The sequence below is a fragment of the Epinephelus fuscoguttatus genome, linkage group LG18, assembly GCF_011397635.1.
Source record: "Epinephelus fuscoguttatus linkage group LG18, E.fuscoguttatus.final_Chr_v1".
Taxonomy (NCBI): Eukaryota; Metazoa; Chordata; class Actinopteri; order Perciformes; family Serranidae; genus Epinephelus; species Epinephelus fuscoguttatus.
Genome location: NC_064769.1, coordinates 19,228,314 through 19,255,224, shown reverse-complemented (window position 1 = coordinate 19,255,224; position 26,911 = coordinate 19,228,314). Strand labels below are relative to the sequence as shown.

At 41.1% G+C, this 26,911-nt stretch overlaps 1 protein-coding gene across 4 annotated transcripts; it reads right to left on the bottom strand.

Moving 5' to 3' along the window:
- Nucleotides 1–261: 261 nt before the first annotated feature.
- LOC125906251 (protein FAM222A-like) lies at nucleotides 262–26,911 on the bottom strand. 4 transcript variants are annotated; one of them, XM_049604745.1, is made up of 4 exons: nucleotides 24,808–25,197; nucleotides 23,801–23,864; nucleotides 14,107–14,275; nucleotides 262–2,994 (listed from the first exon to the last, which is right to left on the bottom strand). In XM_049604745.1, the coding sequence occupies exons 3-4, from the start codon at nucleotides 14,234–14,236 to the stop codon at nucleotides 1,568–1,570; spliced, it is 1,557 nt and encodes a 518-aa protein (XP_049460702.1). In that variant the 5' UTR covers nucleotides 14,237–14,275; nucleotides 23,801–23,864; nucleotides 24,808–25,197; the 3' UTR covers nucleotides 262–1,567. The 4 variants fall into 4 exon arrangements, with proteins under 4 accessions (XP_049460702.1, XP_049460703.1, XP_049460700.1 ...); XM_049604746.1 differs by lacking the exons at nucleotides 23,801–23,864; nucleotides 24,808–25,197 and adding an exon at nucleotides 26,541–26,911 and having other exon boundaries at nucleotides 14,107–14,272; XM_049604743.1 differs by lacking the exons at nucleotides 23,801–23,864; nucleotides 24,808–25,197 and adding an exon at nucleotides 26,620–26,911.

Below are 26,911 nucleotides of genomic sequence, written 5' to 3'. Positions count from 1 at the left end.
CATTTACACATGCGTTTTGAAATATTCAACGGCTTCCTTGAGCATCGGCCATCCATCCACACTAACGTAATTCACCGTGATAACAGAATTAGCACTTTCAACTCATTTATATAGGAACCAGTACAATATCTTTGAGCAAAGGATCGATTTACATTACATTATAAAGCTGACATCCTCCAGTGAAAAGAGAGATCTTAATAAAATGAGATCTGAGACTGGGAAAAAAAGACATTTGCCAGGTGGTTAAGCCTTAAATCCCTTTGCAATAACACCAGGAAAATGTCTCATCTTTCCACAACTAGTTTATCATTCATGAATATAATAAAACCATCTTCTCGGGCTGCATGTCTGGCACATAATAACTAATAACACGAACTATGTGCTGGGTTTAGAAAATTTCATTTACTTGACAATCCTTATTAAGAAGAGGCAAAAAAAGGGGGTTGAGGGATCAGGGTCATACATTGCAAAATGTAGTTATTTCAACATCATGGAGAGCACTCACATGTTCATATATAATAATTGCACTTTATAATTATAGAGACAGTTTGCCATATAACTCAACAGGCTGACATAAATAAATAGTATTACAGAACCAGTGCAGACACACAAAGACCTACTCAGTCATACATCTCACACCATCAGAGATAATATAGCCCTACAAAGAAGATATCTGTAAATGATTCAGGTGGCCCACTCTCTGACATGGCACTCATACAGTTTATACCCAGGTGTTGTGCGACAGCGTCACAGCCTTCCAGAGATTATTTCATTCAAGAAAAATGTCCAAAAATGTAGAAAATGTCAACAAAAATACAAGCGAAGGGCACATCTCGCTTGGCCTGAACTGCCACAGTGTTGATTTGGATATGCAAAAGTCCTAATACATTGTGCTGAGCATGACTACAGGTTAAATTACACTTTGTCTGTGGCTGCATAACAAAAAATATATATATTCACATTTGTATACAAATGATCAAAATGCTTCCCCATACAGCGGCCAGGATATTTGCAACATACTGCAGAAGCTGACTGCGTATGTTTGTTAACACAGGAATCACTGAAGAGTGGACAAAACGAAGCAGCAGACAACCAAAAGTCCAGTTAATAATCAAGGAATGTTCAAAAAAAGAAGCCATTTTATGTAAAAATATACAATATATTCACAAAAACTGTAACCAGCAATCCTTCCCAGATTTAAGTTTTTAGAAGGGTACCAACGATTATACCAGTTCAGTAATTTTGTAAAGGCCTACAGGGGAGTCATCTGCCAAATACACAGTCAAAATGAAATGGGAAACTCTGATTGGGTGCTCAGCATCTGTATTAAACGAGGAACAGCAGGCATATCTGATGGCCATTTAAGATATAAAAATAAGACATGAGAAGTCCATAAGATAAACCTGTATCTTAAGTCATGATTATCATTTACCTTTTCCAGGCTCGAAACACAAAGCCTTCTACAAATACAGTACATGCACAAACTAAAAAGGCATGTCTCATTCTCATAGATGTCTATAAAAGGTCTGTCACGTCCGCGTCCCATTGTGTGGCAGCACGCCGCGTCTTATCTGTAGATGGGGAGCTGGATGTGGGTTTGCTGGTGGTGCTCCAGTAGCTGAGGCATCCCCATGGCTTCGTACCCACGGCCCAGCATGCGCTCTTTGATGCAGGGAGGGTGGATCTCACTGATGAGGCACTCCAGAGACTGCAGGCTGCTGCTAAGTACTGCAGCGTGGCACAGGCTAGTACTAGGCAGCCCACAACAGAGGTTTTGGTCTGTGCTGTAGGCCTGGGTATGAGGAGGAAGAGGGGGGTGGAGCTGCGGCTGGTGTCTCTGTGGGTGGTGGTGGTGGTGGTGGTGTTGATGGCGGCTTGGGTGGAGATGGGGATGGGGATGGGAGAGCCCCAGGTCTCTAGGCCTGGCTGCACATGTACCCGTTGCCAGCACCTGAGAAGTATAACAGTCGCTATTCGGGGTGGCCATGATGCTGTCCCAGAGAGGAGCGAAGTATTGTCCGACGGAGAGCTCCCCTTGCATGGCGGCACAGTTCAGAGACGAGCTGCTGACTCGCTCCTGCCTGGCGCCCACACTGGCAGGATGCGGCCTATATGGCAGCTGCGAGGAGCACGGCAAAGGGAGGCAGGTTTCAGGAGACTGGCCAACCCCAGCCTCTGCAGCTCTGTGCCTCGGAGCACCGTTACTCACACTGTACATCCTCACTGCTCCCTGCTGATACGGCTGCTGCTGCTGCTGAATTGGATGTTTATGCTGCCACACTGTGTAGTCTCCTTTCTCCAAGTGCCCCGCTTTGGCTATGTCTGCACTCTGTGTGGGTAGCACTGCCCCCGTAAATGCGAGACTGCTCTGGGGCGGCACTCCCAGGACAAAGTCTGAGTCTGAATGTGCCACTGCAGCCACAGCCTGCAGAGAGGGGCTGGCTCGAGCCTCTCCCCCCAGCTGCAGGGCCTGGCTGTGGGGAACTCTGCTCATCTGCCTCATCAGGCTTTGAACCTCTGCCAGCTCTGACTGGGGGGCCAGGCTCTGATCTCCGGAGGCCATCCCTGTGCTAGAACAAAGTGTCTCAATGGGAACATCATGGGGCTTACATGAGCTTATATGATAGGCCTTATGCCCGTGTCTGACTGTGTAGCCATTATTCAGAGGATTATTATACGGTGCCACAGAAGTCTGGGTGTTTGAATGCTTAGTCCTCCTGCCCTCAGAGTTTTTCACCACACCTTTGACTACCACAGAGGCTTTGACGACGGCCAACAAACCCTGGTAGACTCCTGAGTACGGGTGTGAATAGGAGCTATAGCGTTGGCCTGTGGTGTCTAAGCCGTTGACTGTTTTGTTGAGCTGTTTATGTTGCGGCACCCGCACGTCAGATGGAAAGATTTTGATGGACAGCGGGCTGTTGGCGGTCCTCTGGGCAAAAGCATCCAACTCTGCAGGAGAAGGGTACCGAGAAATCATGGAGGCTGGCTCGCCTGGGAAGAAAGCAGACAGAAAATGAGCCATTAGTCTCTCTCTCATTTTTTTCTGTTGTTTTTTCCTTTCATTCCCAAACCTGTGTAGACACCAACATGTCGTATAAACTAATTTGAGGGAGGGAAACACCTCCAGCTCTGTTTGATCAGTGCTTAATGAAATTAATTCTGACTTAGTTCAACTCAAAATTAGTTTACCCCAGGAAATCAAACGACAGGAACTGGCAACAGGAAAGGAAGGGGGGGGGGACCTAATTTTACTGAAATGGCTCCAATGAGATTATTTGATGACATTTAGTTGTTAAAACACAGCAGGAGGAGCCAAGAGGAAGCAAGAGGAGTAAGTGCAAAAAATAAAATTAGAATTACAACCTGACACTTAGATGGCTCAGAGAACCAGTCAAGTTGCAGTTACAGTTTACATCCATGTCTGTCCAGACTCATGTGTAGCCATGACAGTTGGCGATGTTTCAAATATGGATGTTGCTGTAGAGAAGCTACATATTCTAATACATGGATGCTTCACACATCTCTTTAATCCGACAGCACAGATCTATACAATCGCACAATTTGAAGATTAGCATCACCAAATCAGTACCTGACCAAATGTCTCCCCTTCTGTTTTTTTTTTTTTTTAATTCATGACATTGACTTATAGCCAGAAAACTGTTTTTGTATAATATTTTGATGTCACAATGACACTGACCTTTGACCTTTTGGACATCAATTGTCATCCTTTCATTTTATGCTGTTAGGCATATCTGTGGAATTTTGTCATAATTAGCATATGAATTCTTGAGTAATGGCCAAAAACCTTTTGTGAGGTCACAGTGACCTTTGACCACCAAATTCTTATCAGTTCATTCTTGAATCAAGAGGACTTTTGTGCCAAATATGTGGACACTCTTTCAGGGCCTTCTTGCGATATTGCAATCACGAGAATGAGAAGGATGCAAGGTCACAGTGACCTTTACCTTGGACCACCAAAATCTAATTAGTTCATCCTTGAGTCCAAGTGGATGTTTGTGCCAAATTTGAGGAAATTCCCTCAAGGCAATCTTGAGATATCAAGTTCACGAGAATAAGATGGGCAGACAACACGAAAACATAATGCCTCAGGTCATGGCTGTTGAGAGGTGAGAGGCTCAAAAACGGAGTGGATAATATTCACTCCGCTTAAATATACATGTTTTATTGACTGTTTGTTTCTTTGACTCCTCTCCCTAAAGCTTCCTGTTTTCTCTGTACAGTCATTTTTCATCTTTACTCTGTTGGTTGTAACGGGAAAACAAAGGGAACACTGTATACCAGCTCAACCAAAAACATGTTTTGTGAGTCACTGTGACCTTTGACCACCAAATTTTAATCAGTTAATTTTTGAGTCCGAGTGGACGTTTGTGCCAAATTTAAAAAAATTCAGTCAAGGTGTTTTTGAGATTTTGCATTCATAAGAACAGTACAGACAGACAACCCAAAAACACAATACCTATGGCCACAATTGTCACTGCTCAGAGGCATTAAAACAAAAAACACACATACACACACACACACCTCAGAACACACTTAAGCATTAATATAGTTAATCATTTCCAAGAATACTGATGTATATTTATGCCAAAAGCCTCAATTCCTCTTTGCTGATCCATACCCCAGTTTCAGTTGTTCCTCAGTAACTCTGTGATCATTTCAGCGTCGCCAGTTCCTGCCTATGAAATTTTGTTCCACTTTATGCTTTTATGAACCTGAACCGATTCTACTGTAAAAGCTTGGAGCCTAAACTGTGAAGAAAAAAGTTGATGCAGATGGAAAAAAGAGCAATCACCAAAGGCACTGCTGATTGAATTGTGTGCGGGAAAAGCTGACGGGACAAACTAAGATTGGATTTAAACACTATTATTCTGGCAATTTCATGGCTGCTTAACTCCTAGCGACAAAGGGAAGGTGGAAAAGGCGCCCCATTTAAAAACAATAAATCACCTGGTAGAAATTACCGCCACCTTTCAGAGTGACACTTTTATGGAATTCCTGACATAAAAAGAAAAGGCGCTGAAATTAACCTAGATCGGCGGGAATCGTAGCAGGCAAAAGAACAAGGCTGTAATCTGCAATAAAAGGGCGAAAAATAAAAACAAAACACTTCATTTCATTTTCAATAACAAAACCAATTCCAGCTATGCAGGGGAGAGCTCACTTGTTGTTCCCATTTGAAATTGATTTGGGAGTTCATTTCATTTCGGGCCTACAGTGAGCCTCCCGACTGTGAAAATGATTCAATCTACAAGATCCATCTCATGAAAGAAATAAATTGGGTGTTTAAAATGGAGGAAAAGAGGTAAGGTGGAGTACTCAATCCATCCAGCAATCTCCCAGCAGAGCCGAGGGAACGGCACCATGGTGCCAGGAGCATGAATGAATTCTACAGAGAAATACAACAAAGCAAAACACTGCTTATTATGTATCACAGTGTAGTGCTGCTGTAGAAAACCACAACATCTGGGTTGTTGTAGAGGTGTTCAAACTGTGCACAACAAGATGTGAGAAAGAGGTAACAGGGAAAAACTGCTGCACTGACGTTTTCTGGCTTTTGTCTAAAAGCTCAATATTCATCACTATAAATGATAAGTACAAGAGGTTCATATCCACTTGAAAGAAGCGATGACACATTTAAAAATATCATGAATCTGACACACACTAGCGTTGACACCGCTGCACAAACCTTGTCTGTTCCCTGATAGCATTACTCAATTACCAAAGATAGATAATTTAGCGAAACAAGCCTTTTAGCTGTTTCTCGTTCAGCAAAATGTCGGTGTCGAGCCCCGCATGCTGCGATCGGCTTGCTGTTCCACAAACACTTCAAACACTTTGAATGCTAACACGTCTTCACAGGGTGTCTGATATTGTTAGTCCGGAGATTACAGGCCTGTCAGAGCCATGGAGACACAACACAGCTGCACTTCCCACTGTGGCTGCCTTAATGTGGCACTATGGAAACCTCATTAGCAAATAGGCCTTCCCCACTCTGCATCCACATATTTATCATCTGAGGACCATGACAGTTTAACATGTGCATTTAAAGAAATACGATCATTTTAGCAGATCCTGACAGGAGCAAGTGATGTGACGTTAAAACTGAGATTAGAAACACTGTGACCAGCATGAAAGCTGCTCTAAATTACAACCAGAGGTAATTGTTTCGATCTTTGAGGACTTTAATACCAATCAGTGGTGTTAAATGGCCGTAAACTGAGCACAGCATGTTTACCAGTCAGCGCTGGCTCTCTCAAAGCATGTGGTAGCAGTAATAAAAGCATATCTCCAAGCCATTCTTCACAATATTCACCCCCTTCACTCAGCCTTCCTGCAAAACACACCCCAGTCAAATAGTGTCTAAAATGTGTGGTTCATTAATTACAATCTGGCACTACGAGAGCTGAAGTTTCCCCCGTGAAAGTGCCAAGAAGGCGAGAGCCTACTGCGCTGAGGCTGCTGTCTCACCCAAACTCTCAACATGAGGGCACATGCATACCAGTGAAAGTGATAATTGACAACGTGCATAAAGTATCGCCTCTATGGTTCTCTGCAGGTGTCCAAAGAGGTTATTTGCACCCACAAAGGGAGGCTATTTAAAAAAGAAAAATCAGCTCGTTTTGGACTTTATCCTGAAAAACGAGCAAACAAACATGTAAAAATGTCCAAATGAAGCCAGAACCCCAAGCTCCGTACTTATTATGAGGCTGCAATAATTATATTCATTCAGCCATTTGGCTCTTCTCAATCCCAGGCATTTTGGAACTGCATCACAAAAATGTATGAGCTAGTAAATTAGTAAATATTTTCACCTAGTAGATGAAAACGTCTGAGCTGCAAATCCTACACGGGCTGGTTCCTTTAATCATCCCATATTGCCTTTGGGAGATGAGATTATTCACGCTGATGTTAAAGTGGGTTTGCATTAATGCATTTTAGCACGTAATCATAAACACATAAGCCAGGAGAAGTGATCTGCATACATGATGGACAAACTGAAAACAGGTCATCTTATGGGAGAAAAAGATTGTCAACTGTACGTCTCTTTGCTGAGAGACAGTGTAGTCACACAACACGACTCTGTGGTGTACAATAAAGACGAGAAATGAAAACAAATATGAGGCTGTTCACATGACAACGGGGAAATGGCAGCTATGTGTTGTCAGGTAAGGAACGGCAGAGAGATAATTAGCAGTCTGACCTTAAGCACTTAATCACCCTGAACCTGCAGACTGCATGCTGTTTCACTCTTCAGCCCTGACAGAGAGCATGGTCGCAGAGGCAGACAAAAAAAAAAAAAAAAAAAAAAAACAGCACAGAAAATAACACCAGCCACTTTTCGCGAGCAACCTTGCCCGAGAGCACCGTGCGGCGCTTACAAATTTTAATTCTTTGACCCTTCACATTTTTTCCCCCCACTTGCTTTTTGATTGAAGTATTTACGTGGGACTGAAAAGCTTGTTTGTATTTTTCTTTTCCCTCAAAAAATCTGCATAATGACGCTGATGTGTGATGCATCTGCAACCCTGGATGTGGACAGATTTAATGGTCCCACCAGTCAGGCTTGAATGTTTTCTCGGTTGGAAGGGGGCTCCACACATTAAACATGCTGCTCAACTGTTGTGGCACCATGCTGAGTGAAACTGGCACACTTTCACAGGAAACACCTAATCCTGATTTCCTCTTTCCATGCAGGGGACGTGCAGGGAAAGAAACAGTTGGGGGTGGGGGGCCAATTATAAACCCTCAATCACCACTAGGCCTGATTTATTATGTGCGCGTGTTTGTGTGCACGTTGGGACTTCAAGAAAAGAGATTTCATAAATATTAGCATGAAAATATTCTGGAGGGATAAAACATTGGCTACTACTTACCATAGCGTGGTATATATGGTCTTTCATAACCCTGATTCCACCCCCATACAATCCCACTCAGTGCTTTCTGCCACTTTACACTGGCTAATCTTTTTCCCGTGGTCACACTTGAAGCCATTTCCCCCCAGATTAGAGCGGAGACCTCATTGTTTCGGAGCAGTTTGAGTTAATCACTAATTTATGGGCAAAACAAGCCCCAGAGGCAGGGCTGAAAACGGCAGTTGGACATGCTCGTTGCGTTTCCAAAACCACGGCTTCCAACTATTACATACCCAGAGGGCTAACATAAGAAAACCATTAGAATGACCACTACATATGATTCCCACATGAGATTAAACAAAAGAAAAATCCATAAATAATTCCTTGTAAATATCCATACATGTCGGCTGAAGTGCCAGGCAAAAATCCCACAGGTCTTTGATGTTACGCTGAAGACTTGTCGTGAAACACTTTGGTGAGATAACATGTTTACAAGCGTCTAATCCTCAGCAGGAAACATGGCACCGAGAACTGGCAGTTAATTAAAGAACAGTGCTTCTCAGCAGGCATAAATACTTGTTTACCACACCAATAATCCTGATATTTAAAATACTCTGGCCTACCTTAATAACCAGGGACTCAGCACAGCACATTCCCCATTAAAAACCTATGTCTCTATTACCATGGCAACCTCCTCTTTGCACCCAGTTGGCCCAATAAGCCCAGTCATTAGAACCATGTAATTAATTGGCCCCGTCTTCATTCATCTCTTTAAGATGAGCTTCTGCGATTGACTATCTGCTGATTAGACGGAGCAATAACATCCAAAGTAGCAGCTGCTAGCTTCTCCCTCTCCATTCAGCACGCAAATTGAAAATAACATTCTGTTGTTTATTTATTGTGCATCATTTATGTCATTGTATGCAAATGACATTAGATATTGGTTTTATTATGATGGATTATTTCAACCGATTCCCATCTTTCAAATGCATTTCAAACATTCAGTCAGTGCAGATTAAAGCTGGAGTAATCAATTTTTTGGGTCATTTATAGTGACTCAGAGCTGGAGCAAAATAAAACTCTCCTGGTTGAATAATGACTACAAAAGATGTACAACTGTGAAGGTAGAAGACTGCGCACATATGTTACATGAGAAAAGAACTCCAACTCCCAAAGTGCATTTTGATGAGAAACATCCAGTCACAGAACTAAACTTCTGTTAGTTGCATCACTGATGAGTGGGCATTAGCTGACGATTTTGTTGTTGAGAAAACCGTTAATAGAGTGGTGCAGGAATGAGCCCTAAAACCCGAAAATTAGTTTGCATTTGTGCACTTCCTATTCCATTGTCTTAAAGTCAATGGGCCTTTTGAATGTGTTTTGGTAAGACGCCTAAAATAAGGCCTGTAGTTGACACAAGTTGCGAGACTGTCACAGTTTGTTCGAAGACGTAGAATACGTCAGTAAATGGACAACTTGTGAATTTGAAAGCTTTTTCGAGGTGGTTGCTATCAAGTGCCTAAATGAGACTACAGTGGTTGTCATGGTTATTTAATAAAAGTCATCACACCAAACAATGCCTTTAAGGCCTCACTGCGGTGGCAACAATCGAGTCATGCTACTGTGGTGCAATTTATTAATAGTTCGTTAGCTTTTTACTTCTGGCGAGTGAATTTACGCTTCAGAAATCCTAAAAGTGGTGTTTATTTGTGAAGATCATCTTGCAGAAACAAAAAAAAAAACAAAACGTGAGTATCATAAATGTTTGTTTGCCATAGAGCTGATTTTCTACAATAATCCAAAATCCAATTGAAAAATTCCATTGACTTTTTCTCAAGGGAACCAAACAGGGCAATGCTAACTTCCATGTTTGCCTACAAAAAACCAACATCCCTGCACCACCCTATACAATCTGTGCTTTGAAATAATTTTACTATCAGATTCTGGGTCAATTTTAGATTGATTTGGCTGATATAGCACCGTGTTTTGCTCCCCACTGCAACAATAAATCTCTCTGAATGTGAAAACCATATGTAAATGTGTCATAAAACCAAATCAGTGCACAGAAAGTTGAATGCTAATTCTCCTAGTTTGTCACTGAATAAAGCCTTACACATTAGAGTCATTTGGCACAATGTTAATTAATTTATTTTTTGATTAATACAGGTTGTCACCTCTAAAATGCAGTTCTTCTCTTACATCAATGAACATATTTAAAGATTCACCAATATTTATCCCCCATGTGGTTAAAAGAAGGTTGCCAGTGCCTCCATGTGGTTTACTCATCTTAGCAACCCAGAGGACCATTAGATAGAGATGGGCAAAGCGGAAAAAGTGGACCCAGGACATGCTGACACCAGAACACATGCTCTTAAGTCTCACACTAACGTCTCTATTCACAACCATCTTCTGTAAACACACAAAAAATACAAAATACAGACAGTCATTCACCCCATTTTCACATGCCTCCCTCTTTCCATGTCGCTGATCTCTACATGAAGGGTGCTCACAGAACAGAGTAACCTCAGGGTTGAACACTTAGTTATGTGTGCTCGAAGAGGCTCTGGCGAATACTCCTTTGCACCAGTGTCACTCCTCATTTGTTTCTGTGCCGCTTGGCCCAGCTTGGGCAAACTTTCCCCTCTCAGAGCCGACCCGAGCACAGGCCAGCAGCGTGGGAAAAAAAGCATTTCCAGCCCCTGCTTTCAAGCTGAGATAGCAGAGAAGGGAACAGCTCTCATTCACTCTCATCACATAATTCCTGACACTCGTTTCTCGGAAATCTTTCACATGGGTTTGTCTGGCTGAGAGCTTTCATGTCCTCTGCCTTCCATTTATCGATAGCTAAAAATGGAAATGGCTTTCAAAAGCGCAGCAGCGACTAAAGACCGTCCCCATTTAACTCAATCCAACAGCGAGTCATTTAATGAAGAAGCCTGGGCCACACAGACAGAGCTCCCATCAGCAGTCTATTCCCTGCGGTTGTGCTTGAAATGTCAGGCTGGAGCCGGAGGGTGCTGCATTACGCACAGTCGCAGTACATAAAACTCAAAAGGGGGGTGAAAGGCCCTGCAGGTAAACAGGATGAGAAATGCACCCCTGGTTCTGCCTGAGGCAAACTAGGCCCTTCTGTTGGAGCGTTTAGCAGACAAGTGCTCCATTGATTCCCAATTAATATTTAATAGCAAAAAAGACAAAGCGGCATTTCACCTGAGGAGAAAGATGGGAGAGGGGGAGATTGAGTGTACGACGAGGAGATTTTTTAGCATTTCAAATATGAGCACAGTTGGATACATATTGTCTGGCTACAAGTATATCAAGGAGAATAATAGTGAAAAACACCATTCACGCTTTTTGTCAGTTAAAGGTCCCATATTGTAAAAAGTTTTTTAAAATAAAAAACAGGTATAGGTGCTATATAAATACTGTGAAAGTAAATAAATGCTGAGCTCGCAGAGAAATGGACACGGTCCAATCTTTGCCTTGAAATGAGCCATCAGGACTTCAGTGAATTTGTGATGTCACAAGGGCTACTAACCAATAGTCGACCAAATGTTAGTCGACCAGAAATGTCATTAGTCGGTAAGATTTCACTGGTTGCTTAGTAGCAGAAAAAAAGGACACTCCATTAAGAGCTGCACCTCATCAAAATAAATCAAAACCTATATGACTGGACCATGTGGGAATTTAATTTGAAAGGACAGACACAGGAAGTGGCCACACTCAGCAGTCAGACAGGGGTCACATCAATCTACAAGCCTGGTACCTGTGGTTATTCCACAGGCTAGTTAATAACATGTCAGGCAGGAAATCCAAAGTGTGGGATCATTTTGAGAAGGTGAAGGACGAACCCAAGGTGATACGTAAACTCATCCTCATTGGTCGACTACAAACATGACGTATCATCTGAAACATGGAAGTAGCTACATGCCATTTAGCCACTTAGCACAATCATTACTGCTTTGCCGACAGCATCATTAACAGGCGGCTCGCTCAGTGTGTGACGTGCACTTGTAGATAAAATATAGGCCTATATTAATGAAGGGTCATTAGTACGGTTTTGTATTTCTCTGTAATGTAGCACAGTGTTAATTATGTTACTGATACTATTCTTTCTCAGACCTGGAACTCAAACCATTGTGTTGCCCCGCCAAAAATATATCATTTAATAATTAAATTAATATCCTAAACATGCCTGTGACTAGCCGACTAATGCCCCTTAATGATGACTATTGGTTGACTAGGAAAATTTTTAGTCGGGGCAGACCTAGCTGCTACAGTTATTTCCCTGCTGTAATGAGGGTGCTAAAATGCAGAGAGGGCAGATGTAGAAGACCTGGAAACACTAGCCAGTCAGAGCAGAATGGGCTTTTTCGAATGAGGGTCTTAAAGAGACAGGTGCTTAAACTGAGCTTTTCAGACAGGGAGTGAATACCGGCATATTCAGGCAAACATTACATGAAAATAATGCTTTTTTTTTTTTTTTTTTTTTTAACATAAAAGCACGTGAACATGTAAAAACAGAAACCCAAAATACAAGTATAAACCTGAATATGAGCATAATACAGGATCTTTAACTACATGGTCTGTTACCATGACAACAGGTGTTTTCACTTACTGTGGCTAATTAGACTTCATCTCAGGATTATGTTGGTATTTATACATCTCCCTGGACTCTCCTGCTAACAGCCTGTTAGATCAAGAAAACTTTTATGGTTTTTCAAAATGGAGTTTGGTGACCTCAGAAAACCCTGAGCAGGGTTCCACTTGAGAATACGTCTAATTACCCAGAATAAGTGAAAACACCTGTGTGTGTCGGTGCAGGTGTTTCTGAAATGTGATCATAACAGGGTCATCTGAAAATAATGCTGTGCCATCTTTACTCTCTATACTTCCCAAACATCCATTTACTGTGTAATAGATACCCAGTGGAAGATTAGATTTCACATTGAATGAACCAAGATATCCTGTATGAGAATACACAGGGTCATGTAAATGAAATAAACCATTTACTAGCAATATGATCAGTCAGATAAGATAATTATAACCACTGTTCCACTCTGCAGACAAATGTCCACAAACTTCACATGGAATAAGCCAACAGTGATAGTTAAATTATGGTGATACTGTCCAAGAAAAATATGAGCGTAAGCAATGGTCAATAAGTGCATGCTCTTGCGTTCTACGAGACCACAGTCTGAGCCGTACTCTTTCATTTCATTTACAACGATCCCTGCTGTAGCTATTCTTTCATGGGTCCAAATAAAACCCACTAAAAATATAAGCGCATAGGCTCAACAGCAATACAACACACTGCAACGCCTATACCAAAAAATCTTTACAGGACCACATAATTCAAGATGTTTCAAGGCTAAGTACATTCACAAGGCTGCAAGACATACCCAGCAGAACCATTATACTGTTAGGAAGTATAGATCTTCAATATAGCTTCAAGCACAGAAGTATAAAGGCATCAGCAAATTTTTAAAGCAATCGGGTAAAAGGAAACCACAGCAGAATAACTTCATTTGTGGGACTATGATCTCATTACGTGTATCTAGGCTGTCCAGGAACAAAACGACAATTTGGACCGTTGCACAAATAACATGGACGTGGACTAACCTACATAAAGGATGCAGCATCAGAGCATGAACTATATCTGCTAACACGTCGCATGCAGTCGATTAATTGAAAGAAATCTAATCAGAAATGTCAGTCCGGCTTAGGTTGAGACACCCACTCAACCTTTCAGTGACTGCAGTGTAATCAGTCACGATGAAGGTCAAACAACACAGACACGGAGCACTTTCTGCACAAAATGTGAACATCATTAGTAACCCTGTATGTGAGAGTTGATTAACTCTGTAATTTTAGAGTCCACTTTGACCCGCATGCATATGCACTGCAGGAGCACACTGATTAGTGGTCCAATTAACAGGCATCATCATCATCAGGAGGCCCATTATTTTAAATTCTAGAAGCTTCAGAGCAGCTAAAGCACACCGCTAAAACCATGCATGAGCTTAGTGTGCACTTGGAGGCGACAAGGTCAAGCTGAACATGACTGATTAAGAAATAACTCAGGAACACGACCTACCAGTTAGCAGTATTTCTCTATTTCAGTAAAAAAAATATATATATATATAAACAGTGTTTTTGTTGCATCTGTATAGTTCTTGCTGTAAATTCTATCCAGCAAAATGTCTTCACTTGTGTGATAAAAACTCACCTTTGTGGGTGCACGGCTGCAGTGGAGGTACTGACAGCAGTAATGGCGGTGGTGGAACATCAAGGCTTTTAGGTGTGCAGGCCAGACTCTGCGCCGAGAGATTCTGCCGTCTCTGGATACAGGCCAGCATGATAGTTCACTAGGGCTGCACACAGCCTGGGTAAACCTGCTAGAATAAGGAAAGGAACAGGTTTTAACTCGATAGCCAATACGCTTAACATCAAATAAAATGGTCATTAAGGAAGACTAAGAGTCTAAGAGTCCATGCTAATGTTCTCTGTGAGGCTGCACCGGTTTGAGCTAAAGTCTAAAGCTAGCATGCTCACAATGGCAGTGGAGATATGCTGACGTTTAGCAGGACTAAGCTAACCATGTACACCATTAGCTAATTAGCACATTAGAACATGAAGTAGAGCTGAGGCTGATGGGATTGCCATTTGTTTGCAGGTATTGTGTACAAGAAATTACAGTTTTTGTATTAACATCAGCACCAAAATTTCAGGGCAGTCCATCGAATCGTTGTCAAGACATTTCACAAATGTAAATTTTGTGGTGGCATTAAAGTAAGGATCACCAGACTCCGCAGAATTGATCCTCTGGGGACCATGAATGTCAGTGGCAAATATCAAAGCAAGCAATCCAAAAGTTGATGAGATATTTCAGTCTGAACCAAAGTAGTGGAATAAAAAACCTTCAATTGGCATCCATAATTTAGAGCTCCAATGATTAATTGATTAGTTACAAACTATTAAATCAATCGCCAACTAATTTGATAATGCATTAATCAGTTTGAGTAATCTTTTAAGAAACAAAAAGTCAAAATTCTCTGATTCCAGCTTCTTAAATATGAATGTTTTCTGGCTTCTTTACTTCTCAGTCACAGTAAAATGAATCTTTGTATTGTAGACAAAACAAGACATTTGAGGACTTCATCTTGGGCTTTGGGAAGCACTGATTTGGACATTTTTCACCATTTCCAGACCTTTTATAGACCAAACAACTAATCGATACATTAAGGAAATAACTGACAAATTAATCAACAGTAAAATAATCATTAGCTGCAAAGAGTGACGTAGCTAGTGTGGCTCAAAAATCTTTAACCTCACGAGAGACTAATTGATTCCCCACCATGTCTTTTCTCATGTTTTTTGATTTTAAAATGTTTTTGTTATTGCATAGTTGGGCCACATGTTGTCCAGAGTCACTGGAAAGAAAACAGATGTCAACCTTAAGTTTGGAAAAACATCAGTTTGTGTGTAATACATTCAAACTCTTGCATCAAACATCAGTTTGATGTTGGAAGAAAACTGCAAGCTTGCTGTTAGAGCAAACTAAAACCCCATAGGAAGCTCTCCTCTTTAAAAGAACCATCTTCTCCACGTTTCTTCAGCAGCATACATATCTAAAACTCTGGAACCACTTGGGTCCTTTTACCATATTAAAATTCAGCAGAACTGCTGAGACTGTGCATTTACAAAAAAGTAATATCATTTAATGATGACTCCATCTTCTCCTCCTTCCTAGTTGTTGATGATGGCTCTTTCCTGTTATCAACCTTGTTCTGTCGGTTGCAATCACACAGATCATTTACAAGGCCTCCTGTAGCCTCGGGCTGTGTGTTTCAATTTATAACTAGCCCCGAGGCCTGGGCTTATTCTTCTATAAATTTATGGCCGTATTGATCAGCAGAGAAAGCCAAAAGCAGCTCACTCCCTAAAATAGGCTGTGCTGTTTGCAGAGTTAAGTATTGTCAGAGGAAATGAGAAGCTGTGTCTGAAAGAGAAGGCGCCTCACCACAGATGTGCTGATTGAAGCAATCATTCTGAAGATAAAGCCATGCACTGAGGGAATATTTCAGTGATAATCGCATTTGACATTCTCTTTGTAGAGTCACCAAGTCTGAATGCTTGCACTGCAAAACTAAAAGAACTTGGGGCTACTGTTAAACAATTATTCGCATGTGAATCAGGTACCTTATAGACAGAAACTGCAATCCATAGATGCGATGAGAAGTATAGGTTATTAATAGTTAATAGGTGCAATTATTAAAGATAGAAAGAAACACAGTCTTTTCATTACAATGCAGTCAGTAGTCCCCAACAAGGCTGATATAAGCCTGCAGCATACAGCTGTCATGTCTTTTATTCTTGTTCGGTTTTAAGGTTCTTTTGGATTTTGCTTTCATTTCTCCCTCAGGGTCCAGAGGGCAGCTAAAGCGAGTCTACCACAGAACAGTGTTCAGTGACGAGCTGCAGAAACATGATTACCTTCGCCTCAAAAGGAAGAAGAGACGGAGTGGCTTTCATTTTACTCAGGTGCCAAAAAGAAAAAAGAAAAGAAAAAAAAGATTCCCTCACTCTTCCATTTCTCTCGTACCCGCTCCCCTCCTCCGCTCAACATCTGTCCCTCGGTGACAAGCCCACTTCAAACTGCTCAGTGCAACCTGTCTCATCTGAACACACTCATCTGAAGAGCTAAAAGCCTCGCCGTGGTCACATTCCATTTAGAAAATAATGGCAATTTCACAACAACCCTTCCATTACCACACATTTGTCAAGAGGGAGGTGCCGAAAACGCAAAAAGGAACACAAGGGAGAAAAGGTTTCTCCAGGGAAATCCCTTCACTGGCAGAAAATAAGACGTGAATTGGAATACCTTCCATTACTCCCGTAATTTGCAGCTGGAATAAAATACATCAAGGAGAGCATTATAATTCAAAGAGAAGCCAGCAGTGGCTTAAAGAAAAAAAAACTTCCACTGAGAGCAGAAACGGGACCTAGAAATGATGCATAAAGTGCAAGTAATGATGGTTTCTTTCATCCTGCTATCTAAATTTTAAATTTAAAGGGATTTTATGAAAACTTAAGCTTAAAATTCCCTTCCGACTTTTGAGCAGAATTACCCGAAAAAGGGGAGAGAGATATGAGATCAAAGTGATCGCAGAATACATGATATTATCTGGGCTAAGTTCTCAAGCAATATAAACTTTCCCATCCTCTACATAATGTTTTGCCTAACAAAAAGTTTCATGTCTTCTTGCACTTTCTTACAGTGTCATATCAGGATATCTTACAATTGTGGGTGGCTGCAATGATAAAGAAATAAGGTACAGGGCAACTGCAAAGTCATCCATCTTCAAAATGGCAGCATGCATTTCAACTCAACCTTCACAAATGAGGTCAAGGCTCTTTGTCATTAACATAATGGTCAGTGTTACTCCCTTCCAAGCCTGTTTTCTTTAATTAGCTTTCCAATCAGCATCTAACCTGCCTTTGTGTAAGACATGAGAGGTTATAAACCAGCTGTCTAACTCCTCATCTTTCCTCCAAAGCCTATACTTTGGCACTGCCCATGTCTTACAAGTTGACATGTTCAAGGACTTCTCTATAATAAGAAAAAGAGCGTAAAGTTTAAGCTGCAAGGACGTCTAATCTTCTCCACTCTCAGGCGACAACCGTGCAGCTGATAAGCAGCATGATGTGGTCCATTGAGGTCCTGCCAGGGAGATAAAGACCTTGTGCTTCGCAGTCCATCTAACTGTCCCCCAAGGATGTCTTGGCAGATAGTAGTATTTTTCAAGCCTCTGCCCTAATCATTAACAGCATGCAAAATGCCTCATTTTCTAAGGTTTCGTCTGTCTTGGGATCAGGACAAGAAACTTTGTGAGAGATGAGGTCAACTGAAGAGTCTTGAGGAAGGTTGCCCGTCAGTCAGTGTCAGACCTTAAGTGAGCAGCTGTCACTTTTGTGTTTGCAGTGTGTCCCGCACCATTGGCAGTAAGCTGTTTTTCAGCCAATTCAGCATGCTGAAGCGGCGTCAGACCTGGCAGAGCCTGTCAATCAGTGAAATCACTCTGATTGACAGTTCAATTCAGTGCACGAGAAGAGACACAGAAGTGAGGAAAGTAAACAAATGGCTAAAGTCAAGAGGGCGTGGAATCAAACCAAACGTGTTGCATTTGGTAAGAATATTCTTTTGGCTATTAAGCTCTATAGAAGAAAGAGTTGGGAATAGTTTGTGTTGTAGTTCGCTAGTGCACGGTAAAAATCCCTTATTCTTTTAATTAACATTGGGTTGTGTTATCAATGTGCTAACTGGCTAACTAGCGTCTTGAATCTGTTCTGTCGGTCTTCCGGTTTCCCTTTTTGAATGATGACTACAGACTACTGCCACCTGCTATTGTGGAGAGCTATTTCCTCTCATGCAGGTGCAAAACATACATGCTGGCTGGCCATTGGCTGCAGTCTTTGCGATGTGTTCAAGCACAGCTTTTTGGTCAAGGAACAGGCGACTTGAGGCAACAATCGGCCTTTGTCGCTACAAGTTTTTTTGATGCCAGTTTGGTGTGTTTGGGCCTTAGCAGACAGATTGTTGATGCCTTCAATGTCAACTGATTTTTGCTGGGGAAAAATGATATCTTTCTGCTAATTATCTAGAGACAACTATTGAAGTATTGTCATCAAAGTAGCAGCATTCATATTAAGGCTGTAAAAGTAATAAGTTGAACTTCAGACTATCTAGACTATGTGGATCACATTTCTTGAGATAATAAACCTGGCGATGCATAATTCCCCAGAAAATGCACTACTACTGTTCAATAAAAAAAATCTACAATGTTTACAAAATGGCAGCACAAGAATATCCATCAAAGCCCTAAATTATACAGAAACCCAGACAAGAGCATCTGTCTGACTTGCTGGAGTCTTTATGAGTTTGCGCGGCATCAAGGGTCAGAGCGAAGACAGACGCAAATTGCAAAGAAGGAGGCTCCCTCAAAACAAACATGAAATGCACAGAAAAAAAAAGATACACACTGGCTCTACACACACCCTCGCCCTGCCACATTCACACACACACCCCCTCCCTACCATCTCAGCTCCTGTTAGCAGTTCTCAGAATCCTCAGTTAATAATTAGATGATAATGAAAAAGGTCTAAGACAAGCACCCTTTTCACTCTCTGGGAGGATTAGCATGTGAGTGCTATGCTAATGTTTTTCCTTCCTTCCTTCCACTCAGAAACTGCAGAAGAGCAAAAAAGGGAAAGAGCACAAAGGCAGAAAAAAAGAAGGTTAATTTAGGAGGAAATGAATGATTAACGAAGAGCAACTGGTCATTAAAGAGAAGAGAGAAAGCAGTGCCTCCCTTTGAATGAACGTGACATGGTCCATGAATAACAATCCACTTACTGTATAATTAATTGTATATTACGTATGGCTTTTATACTGTCTTCAAGGTAGGCACTGCAGGAGCCTGTCTAAGTAATGGAGAAGAGACAAGTAGTCTGACACACAGACAGAATTAGACAGCAGTGCTGCAGCAGCTGCTGGATTCATCTCTATACACCCCTCCACACACACACACACACACACACACACACACACTGATCCCCAACCCCTCATACATTTTTAATAGAATCTATTACTTCTGGATTAGCCGATAAGAGCTGGCCTGGTTAAATTCTATAATAGTTTGCATAATTGGTATCAGAGCAGCATATAAGAGAGACCCAGATTTCTCTCTTCTCCTTCTCTGGAGAACAAGGGAGAAAAAAGGACACAAAGGTTCACATGCAGGATAACCAAACAACCCGGAGCCACTCTGCTCTACGCTGCAAGAACACTCGAGGCCTGCGGCTGATAACAATGAGCCTCATTTCCATTGAGATTAGCTAAAAGGTATTACAACAGTGTTAAAAAGTGTTTCTTATACAATTCATGCGCAAGCCACTAAATTTATGTAAATACAATGGCTGGGCAATATTCAGACAGATGTCCAGAGCATTCAGTCGGGTGTAAATCATACAGTGTTAATGGCTGGGTGTCTGGGGAAAACATTAACATTATAGTTTCTGCCATGCAAAATTTCATGCAGCCGTCACAAGACAGCTGTGTTACAATGAATCTAAGGGCATTTAAATCTAAAAAAAGAAAAAAAAATGAAAATGACAGGTCCATAATTGTATAACAACACACCAACATCCACTGACAATCTTTAACAGTCTCTTAACTATCGCACACATTTCCTAATAACTGTGAAACACACACATAATTGAACAAAGCATAATGCATCTATAAATTAAACTTGTTTATACATGCAACACCCAATGTGATCCGTCACTGTAACTTCAGTGCCATTTTTCACATATTCAAATTACATTTTTCTCCTGCATGTTCAAGCAGGTTTTTATACTCTAGGAAAACATGTTGTTTATCAAAATTCATCTATTTTCATCTATGTCCTCAGTAATTGCTAATGCCATTTTTGTTATTAATTTTTTTCAGTGTTATGCTATGTTGTCCAATGTGTTGTCTAAATGATTAGGTAAATTTGTTCAATTTTGTTTTGTATTGTCCTTTTTATTGTTAACTGCACAATGCTTTGTTTAATAAAATAATACATATATCAATTTTGTAAATATGGAAAATGCAAAAAGACTGAGATGGCTGTTCACATATATAACATTTAAATCTGGTGAATGCCTGGAAGAAGAGAAAAAAACCCCTCTTTATTGAGATAATCTGTAAATATCTCGTAGTTCCTTACGTTAACAGTTCATTTGGGATATAATTTGATTTTGTTTTAGTTTGTATGTCTTTTCTTTTCCATTTTCACACACTCTGTGTCTGCAGGACTGAAAATGTATAAAGAATAATGGTGTCCTGTAATCCTATGTGGGATGGACCAACTTGACATCACATTAAATACAAAGTAACCTTACCTAACATATATGAAATCTACATAGTCAGCACGTACTTTCTTTGGCAAATACATCATGACAGACTTGCTTTCTGTATCACATCTAGCTACTATTATTTGGAAATCAAAATAAATGTCATATTAAATGAAAAAGCTTAACTGAGTGTGAAATTTAAACACAAAAGCACTGCATATTTGAATATTTTGGCTAAGTGCAAAGAAACCCTACAGTAACACATTAGACTTGTGACCATGTTTATGTCCAACAGTGAAAAATGTCCATCACCTCCGTTAGGGAACATTTATATACAATATTTTCAGTGAAATTTAACATCTAACACTGGAGCAACAAATGGTTTGAAACGAATGGCAGTCCAACTCCCTGGGATCGGAGCTCGCACCATTAATTTTAGCAGCAGCAGCCACAGCCACTGCCAGCAAGAAGTAGAAGTTCCTATTTGTCTAGGAGGTTTACAGTTTTGACAAACAATTAATCATTTACTCTGGAGTTAATACAGATCCATTTCTGTGAATCAGTCTTCCAAACTAACATTGCCATGATGATTAGTGGTTAACCTACCCTGTGCGTCATTATTAAATTTGGGGAATGTGTTGAATAGCTGGCATTTTGCATGTTTTTGTTAGGGCACATTTTCTGTGCCCAGCTTTCATTTGTGCAAAGTGCTCTTTAACACCAAAAGAAAACGGCTGGTGGAGATACACACTGTGTAGTTCAGCTACACAACATCATATTTACGGGATTATAGGAACACAGGAGGTTAGACTCCAGTGTTTGAACATGGATTTGTTTTTGCCAAAACAGTAATTCTGACTTTATATGTATACACATGATGAGAACAAATGTAGCCATTAATCCAAAGCTGCACAATTGGGTCTTATCTTCGAGAACAGCCTTGGTAGGGAGTTGAAAGACTTGGACTGACCCATATCTGCCCTTGTCCACAGACAGTGCCAAGGTAAAAGAAACACACTGCATGGGGTAAAGTCTGGGCAATGCCAAGGTAGCATTAGAGGGTAAACACAGCCTTATCTTATCCTTATCCCAGTATGCACACTGAGGCACACTGTCAAAGAGCTATGGGCATGCTGTCCAGCCTTTAGAAAACCTTGACTTCAAAGATAACAGATGGTAAAAGAGTGAGCTGGAGGGTGTTTTTGGAGAGATGAGTTCGTTTTCAAAAGAATCAAACCATGATTTAAACTGAATGCTGACAACTGTTGGTCAATCAGGTACAGAATCATTTTTAAGAAGTATTTCACTGCTGGAAAGATGGTCTTTTTCCAGGCTGTCTATGCAGTAGAAAGACGCAAATACTTTTGACATTCAGAGAAAACAGAAGTAAATGGTTGTGGCATTTGCTTTTGGTCAAGAGGTAGAAAACCTACAGCTACCAGAATGTAGCTGCACCACACCAGACCAGTAAATGCTCCTGCTGGTGGGTGATGTAATGGGAGATGGTGTCGGCTCATTTGAAAACATTATGGCAGTTGGCTTGTAACAAACAATCTCATACTTAAACAGTACACTAAAATATAGTTCAGAAAATATTTTAGGTGAGAAATAGGCAATGCAGTAACAGAATCTTGGTTCATATTTGATCAGCAATGCTTACTTTTACTGCTTAGCCTCAGTTTTATCAACCTTCATTTTAACGAAATAATTAACAGTATGGTTCCCACTTCCTGATCACAAACTCGTATTACAGCTAAACACTGCACTAACATGAAGAAATGGACAATGCAGTATGAGAATCTTGGTTTATATTTGGTCAGTGCTGCTTAGTTTTACTGTCTGATCTCAGTTTTTTCAGCTTCTGTTTGCATAATACAGGAAACAGTATAGTGTCCACTTCCTGTTCACAAACTCTCTTATTACAGCTAAACAGTGCACTGACATTTTAGGCAAGAAATGGCAATGCAGTATGAGAATCTTGGTTTACATTTGATTAGCGCTGCCTAGTTTTACTCTCTGGGTTTTTTCAGCTTCTGTTTACACAATACAGGAAAGAGTATGGTGTCCACTTCCTTTTCACAAACTCTCGTATTACAGCTAAACAGTGCACTAACATTTGTGCACTAACTGGCAATTCAGTATCACAATCTTGGTTTATATTTGGTCAGTGCTGCCTAGTTTTACTGTTTGATCTCAGATTTTTCTGCTTTTGTTTGCACAATACATTAAACAGTATGGTGCCCACTTCCCGTCCACAAACTCTCATATTACAGCTAAACAGTGCACTAACATTTGAGGCAAGAAATGGGCAATGCAGTATCAGAATCTTGGTTTGGATTTGATAAGGGCTGCCTGGTTTTATGCTACTGTTTGATATGAGTTTAAAATATGATAGAGAGAGAAAGAGAGCCAGCTTTCTCTCTCGATCCGCTTCTATTATCTTTGTGTCCATGGTGGCAACAGGCATACAAAAATGAGTAGTACAATAGAGAAGTACAATCTGTAGTTTGACCAACAGCCTCAGCTCATGTGACTTGTTTCGTGTCATCTGATGCATTTTTGCTGACAACCCAAGCCCCCAGGCAGTGCCAGGCTTTGAAGCCAATTTTACATGATTGCCAAAAGCGGAATTACACCATCCCGGTCCATCACTAATGCCACTGGGCCAAAAAGACTTTTTCCCATAGACTTAGGATTGTGAAAGAGAAATCAGTGAATACATTTTTAAAACACCACAACCCCTGCATTATCTAGTTAATCCATTCAGTCTGATAACATTTGGAAAGTCTACAAGAGCCACACGACTAAACAATTTTTACCCCATTCAAGTTATCAGAGCACTAAACAGGAAGTTAGCCATTCGGTCAGTGGAAGTTAGCCACTTGGCTGTCCTAAATCTCTAGTGTTCTTGCTCTATGGGCCCCATAATGCGGGAGATCTGGGTAATGTCATACCATGGATATAGAGCTTTTATAGCTTCATGCACCACTGAGCAATTTTGATAGGAATAAACAGGATCCCACCTCCAATGCTGTATCCAGGTCTCTTAATACATCCATGTGCCAAACAAGCAGGGATATCTGGGTGCTGGCAAGATAGAGAGGAAGTTAACCATAATTCATTCACACTGATTGAAACTCGGCAAAGTATCCGTTTAAGTCTCCCATTCTCATCAACTTAAGTTGAAACCATAAAAGAGGATAAAAATGACAGAAAATTGACTTTATGTTACACAAACACTCCAATCCTCCCCACCTTCTTTGCCCAAGCCCTATCCTTTGGCTGTTTACTTTACCTCAACACTGTTACGGGTCACTGATTCCTTCAGGTCATTAAAAAATCTTCAAGCAAACATGAAACTCATTAGAAACTGCAGAGAAAATGCTGCCTGTATGGCTCTAATGTGGGAGATAACCTAATGATAAGCTCTCTAGCATGCATCACAGAAACATCAAAATGTTCTAGAGGAAAAAAAGGGGCTTTGATCTCTGGACCATCTAAAAATGTCATCATCTCACTGCTTTTCTATTTAGGGCAAATGATGATGCATCAATTGCAATTCGGCAGTCTTATTCATTAATTTGATGTAATGACTGAGCACCATCACAGAGGCAAAATAAAAATGGCTGGAGCTCCCAATAACCCTTGCAGTCCTGTCCCCTCCCCAGTGACCTCGGAGGCCCAGTCCTTAACCTTCAACCCTTAACCCCCGTCTCACTCCCCCTTCATCCTATTAGAATGAAAAGACCAATTAGACAGATTGCAAATGATGGCAGGCCGCCTGTAATTACACACGACATCTCTTAGCAGATAAAAATGCGATCACAAAGGGTGCACGAGAGAAACTGCTAAGCGACCAAGCCACTGACATTATTCCTAAGAAAGGGCAGAAAGGTTGGGTGCATAAATATTTTCAAGTCATTTTGCATCATCTCATCATCCTGGCTCCTACAACTAACCCACAACTCACTGTACACTCAACCAGCCTCAAATGTGAAGCTACGGATGACATGGCAGAAAAAGGCACGACCTTAATCAGTCCTTGCGCTGGCCTGGCTAACAGTCATCCAAGAAAAGGTCATTCTCGTGGTGAGCCATTTCCTCCATTCAGTAATTCGGTAGGCATGGAGATTGAGTGAGCCTGGGGAAACTTCACAATAAATCAGAGCTCAGCTTCGCTCCTGAGAAAGCAAAGGGAAGCAGGCAGCCAAATGACAAATCCCTTCCCTTTACAGAGTTGGAATTACTGCTGGGGTGTGATGTGAGATCAGAGGGAAACCCCCATGGGATACCTGCACATTGACTGCTCATAACACGACACAATTTACAAGCCTCTCAAACAACCCTAGGCAAAGGCAAAGCGCATTTCCAACAAACAAAATATGGATATCTCATTAAGGGTAGTTACCATTACAGTCTATAATTGAAGACCACAGTGATGTCTAGATTGCAAGGGCGTAGGTTTTGTTTCAACATTGTGGTGGCGGGGGTCACATGAAGCTGATGGTTTGGGGGTTCTTGGGGGGGACATATGCACATGTCCTTAATATTGAAGAGTGACCCCTGTGCACCTCAAATCTAGCTAGATTATATGGCATGAAAAACATGCAACATTAAACATTTACTGGCTTCTATAAAGTAGTCTGACTGTAGATTTTATAGTGAATAAAGCAAACCTCACTTTATAATGAAAGGGGAAGAAGGCACTTAAATTCTGTATTATGACATCGTGGTAAATCTAAAGTCACAATGCCACGATTTGAATATGTTTATAGGAAATCAGAAGAAAGATGAGCCTATTCCTGATGGCCACATGCTTCAAAATAAAAATAAGCCAAGGGAAAATTGTAGTAGTTTTCCTCTTTTTGGTCACAAAACAGCCAGAAAAGAAAAAAAAAGAGGACAATAAAACACCAAATTGCAACCTCTCCTTCTCTGCCTCTGGTGGGAAGCTGTGACATCCCATCTCTCTGGGTAATAAAGGATCTGGCACAGGCAGAAAAAAAGCATGCGGGGTAGAATTTCACACCTGGCCAATAATCTATAGGCCCCTCTGCTGCGGCTAACCTTCAACCTCGGCTGCCACCGGTGCAGTGAGGTGCGATGATCCCACCTCCGGCTTCTAGACAATAGAAATGGAAACCTTCAGAGGCAGCCCTGAATGACCGATAATATACTTCAAAGCACTTCCCGTATCCACTGTGATGCTGACATATAAAACGCTTTTTTTTTTTTTTTTTTTTTTTACTGCGCGTAAAGCCATCATCCCAACTGAAGGTGCCATTTGTGGATGAAAGGGATGGGACTAGAGATTGGATTGGATCACAACAGAACAGTTATGTGAGAAAAAAGAAACTATACATTTTGTTATACAAATATAACTCGTATATTAATATCCAAATTAGGTCTTTTGCGCATATATTTAACCATTAAATACATTTATGGGAATAGCCTGCCATTGGATGAATTATTCTACAAAGTGAATATAAATTACAAACCTCACAGTTGGACTCGGCCCATATAAATACACATTAGCCAATAGCATCACACTGATATATAGTAAGGGCGAGACGCTCCTATCCATTAGTGCGCACTGAGCATCTTTCACCACTTTAACGCCGCCGACTTAAAATCAATGCAGGGCAAATCCTGACATCATGCACTGAAGCATCTTTACAACCTAAATATTTATCTTACTCTGTTACTGTCGTGTAGTTGCACAGCTACCACTAGAAATCAATTCCAACAAAACATTTTACGCACCGAGGATTATCCCCCATGCGCCCACACAGTGTCCCCTGCACATTAAGAATGGCTATAAGAAACATAATGAATGTCTTACAGAGTTTAGTCTTATCATAAGGCTTGTTTATCTTTGGTTGGCCACGGCTGATTGGTTGTTCTCCTGCTCGGAAGGCGTATTTCCTCTGCAAAAGCAATCTCGCCACAGATTTCGCGAAACCTCCGGGGATATATCCATGGATGAAGCCGGCTCCATTAATTGTACTTCCTCGACATATTCAGCAGTGGCTCTAGAAAGATAATTTCACCGATTGTGTTTTTCCGTGCAGCTGCTTGTGTCTCATCTCGGCAGCCGACCAAGCAGTGTGTGCCACAGAGAGTGATGTCGGAAT

Excerpts from the sequence above, each read along its gene's own strand:
- LOC125906251 (XM_049604746.1), bottom strand. The coding sequence starts at position 14,236 with ATGCTGGCCTGTATCCAGAGACGGCAGAATCTCTCGGCGCAGAGTCTG. Across the intron at positions 2,995-14,106 it reads GCAGCCGTGCACCCACAAAG|GCGAGCCAGCCTCCATGATT; the intron begins GTGAGTTTTTAT and ends CTTTCTTCCCAG.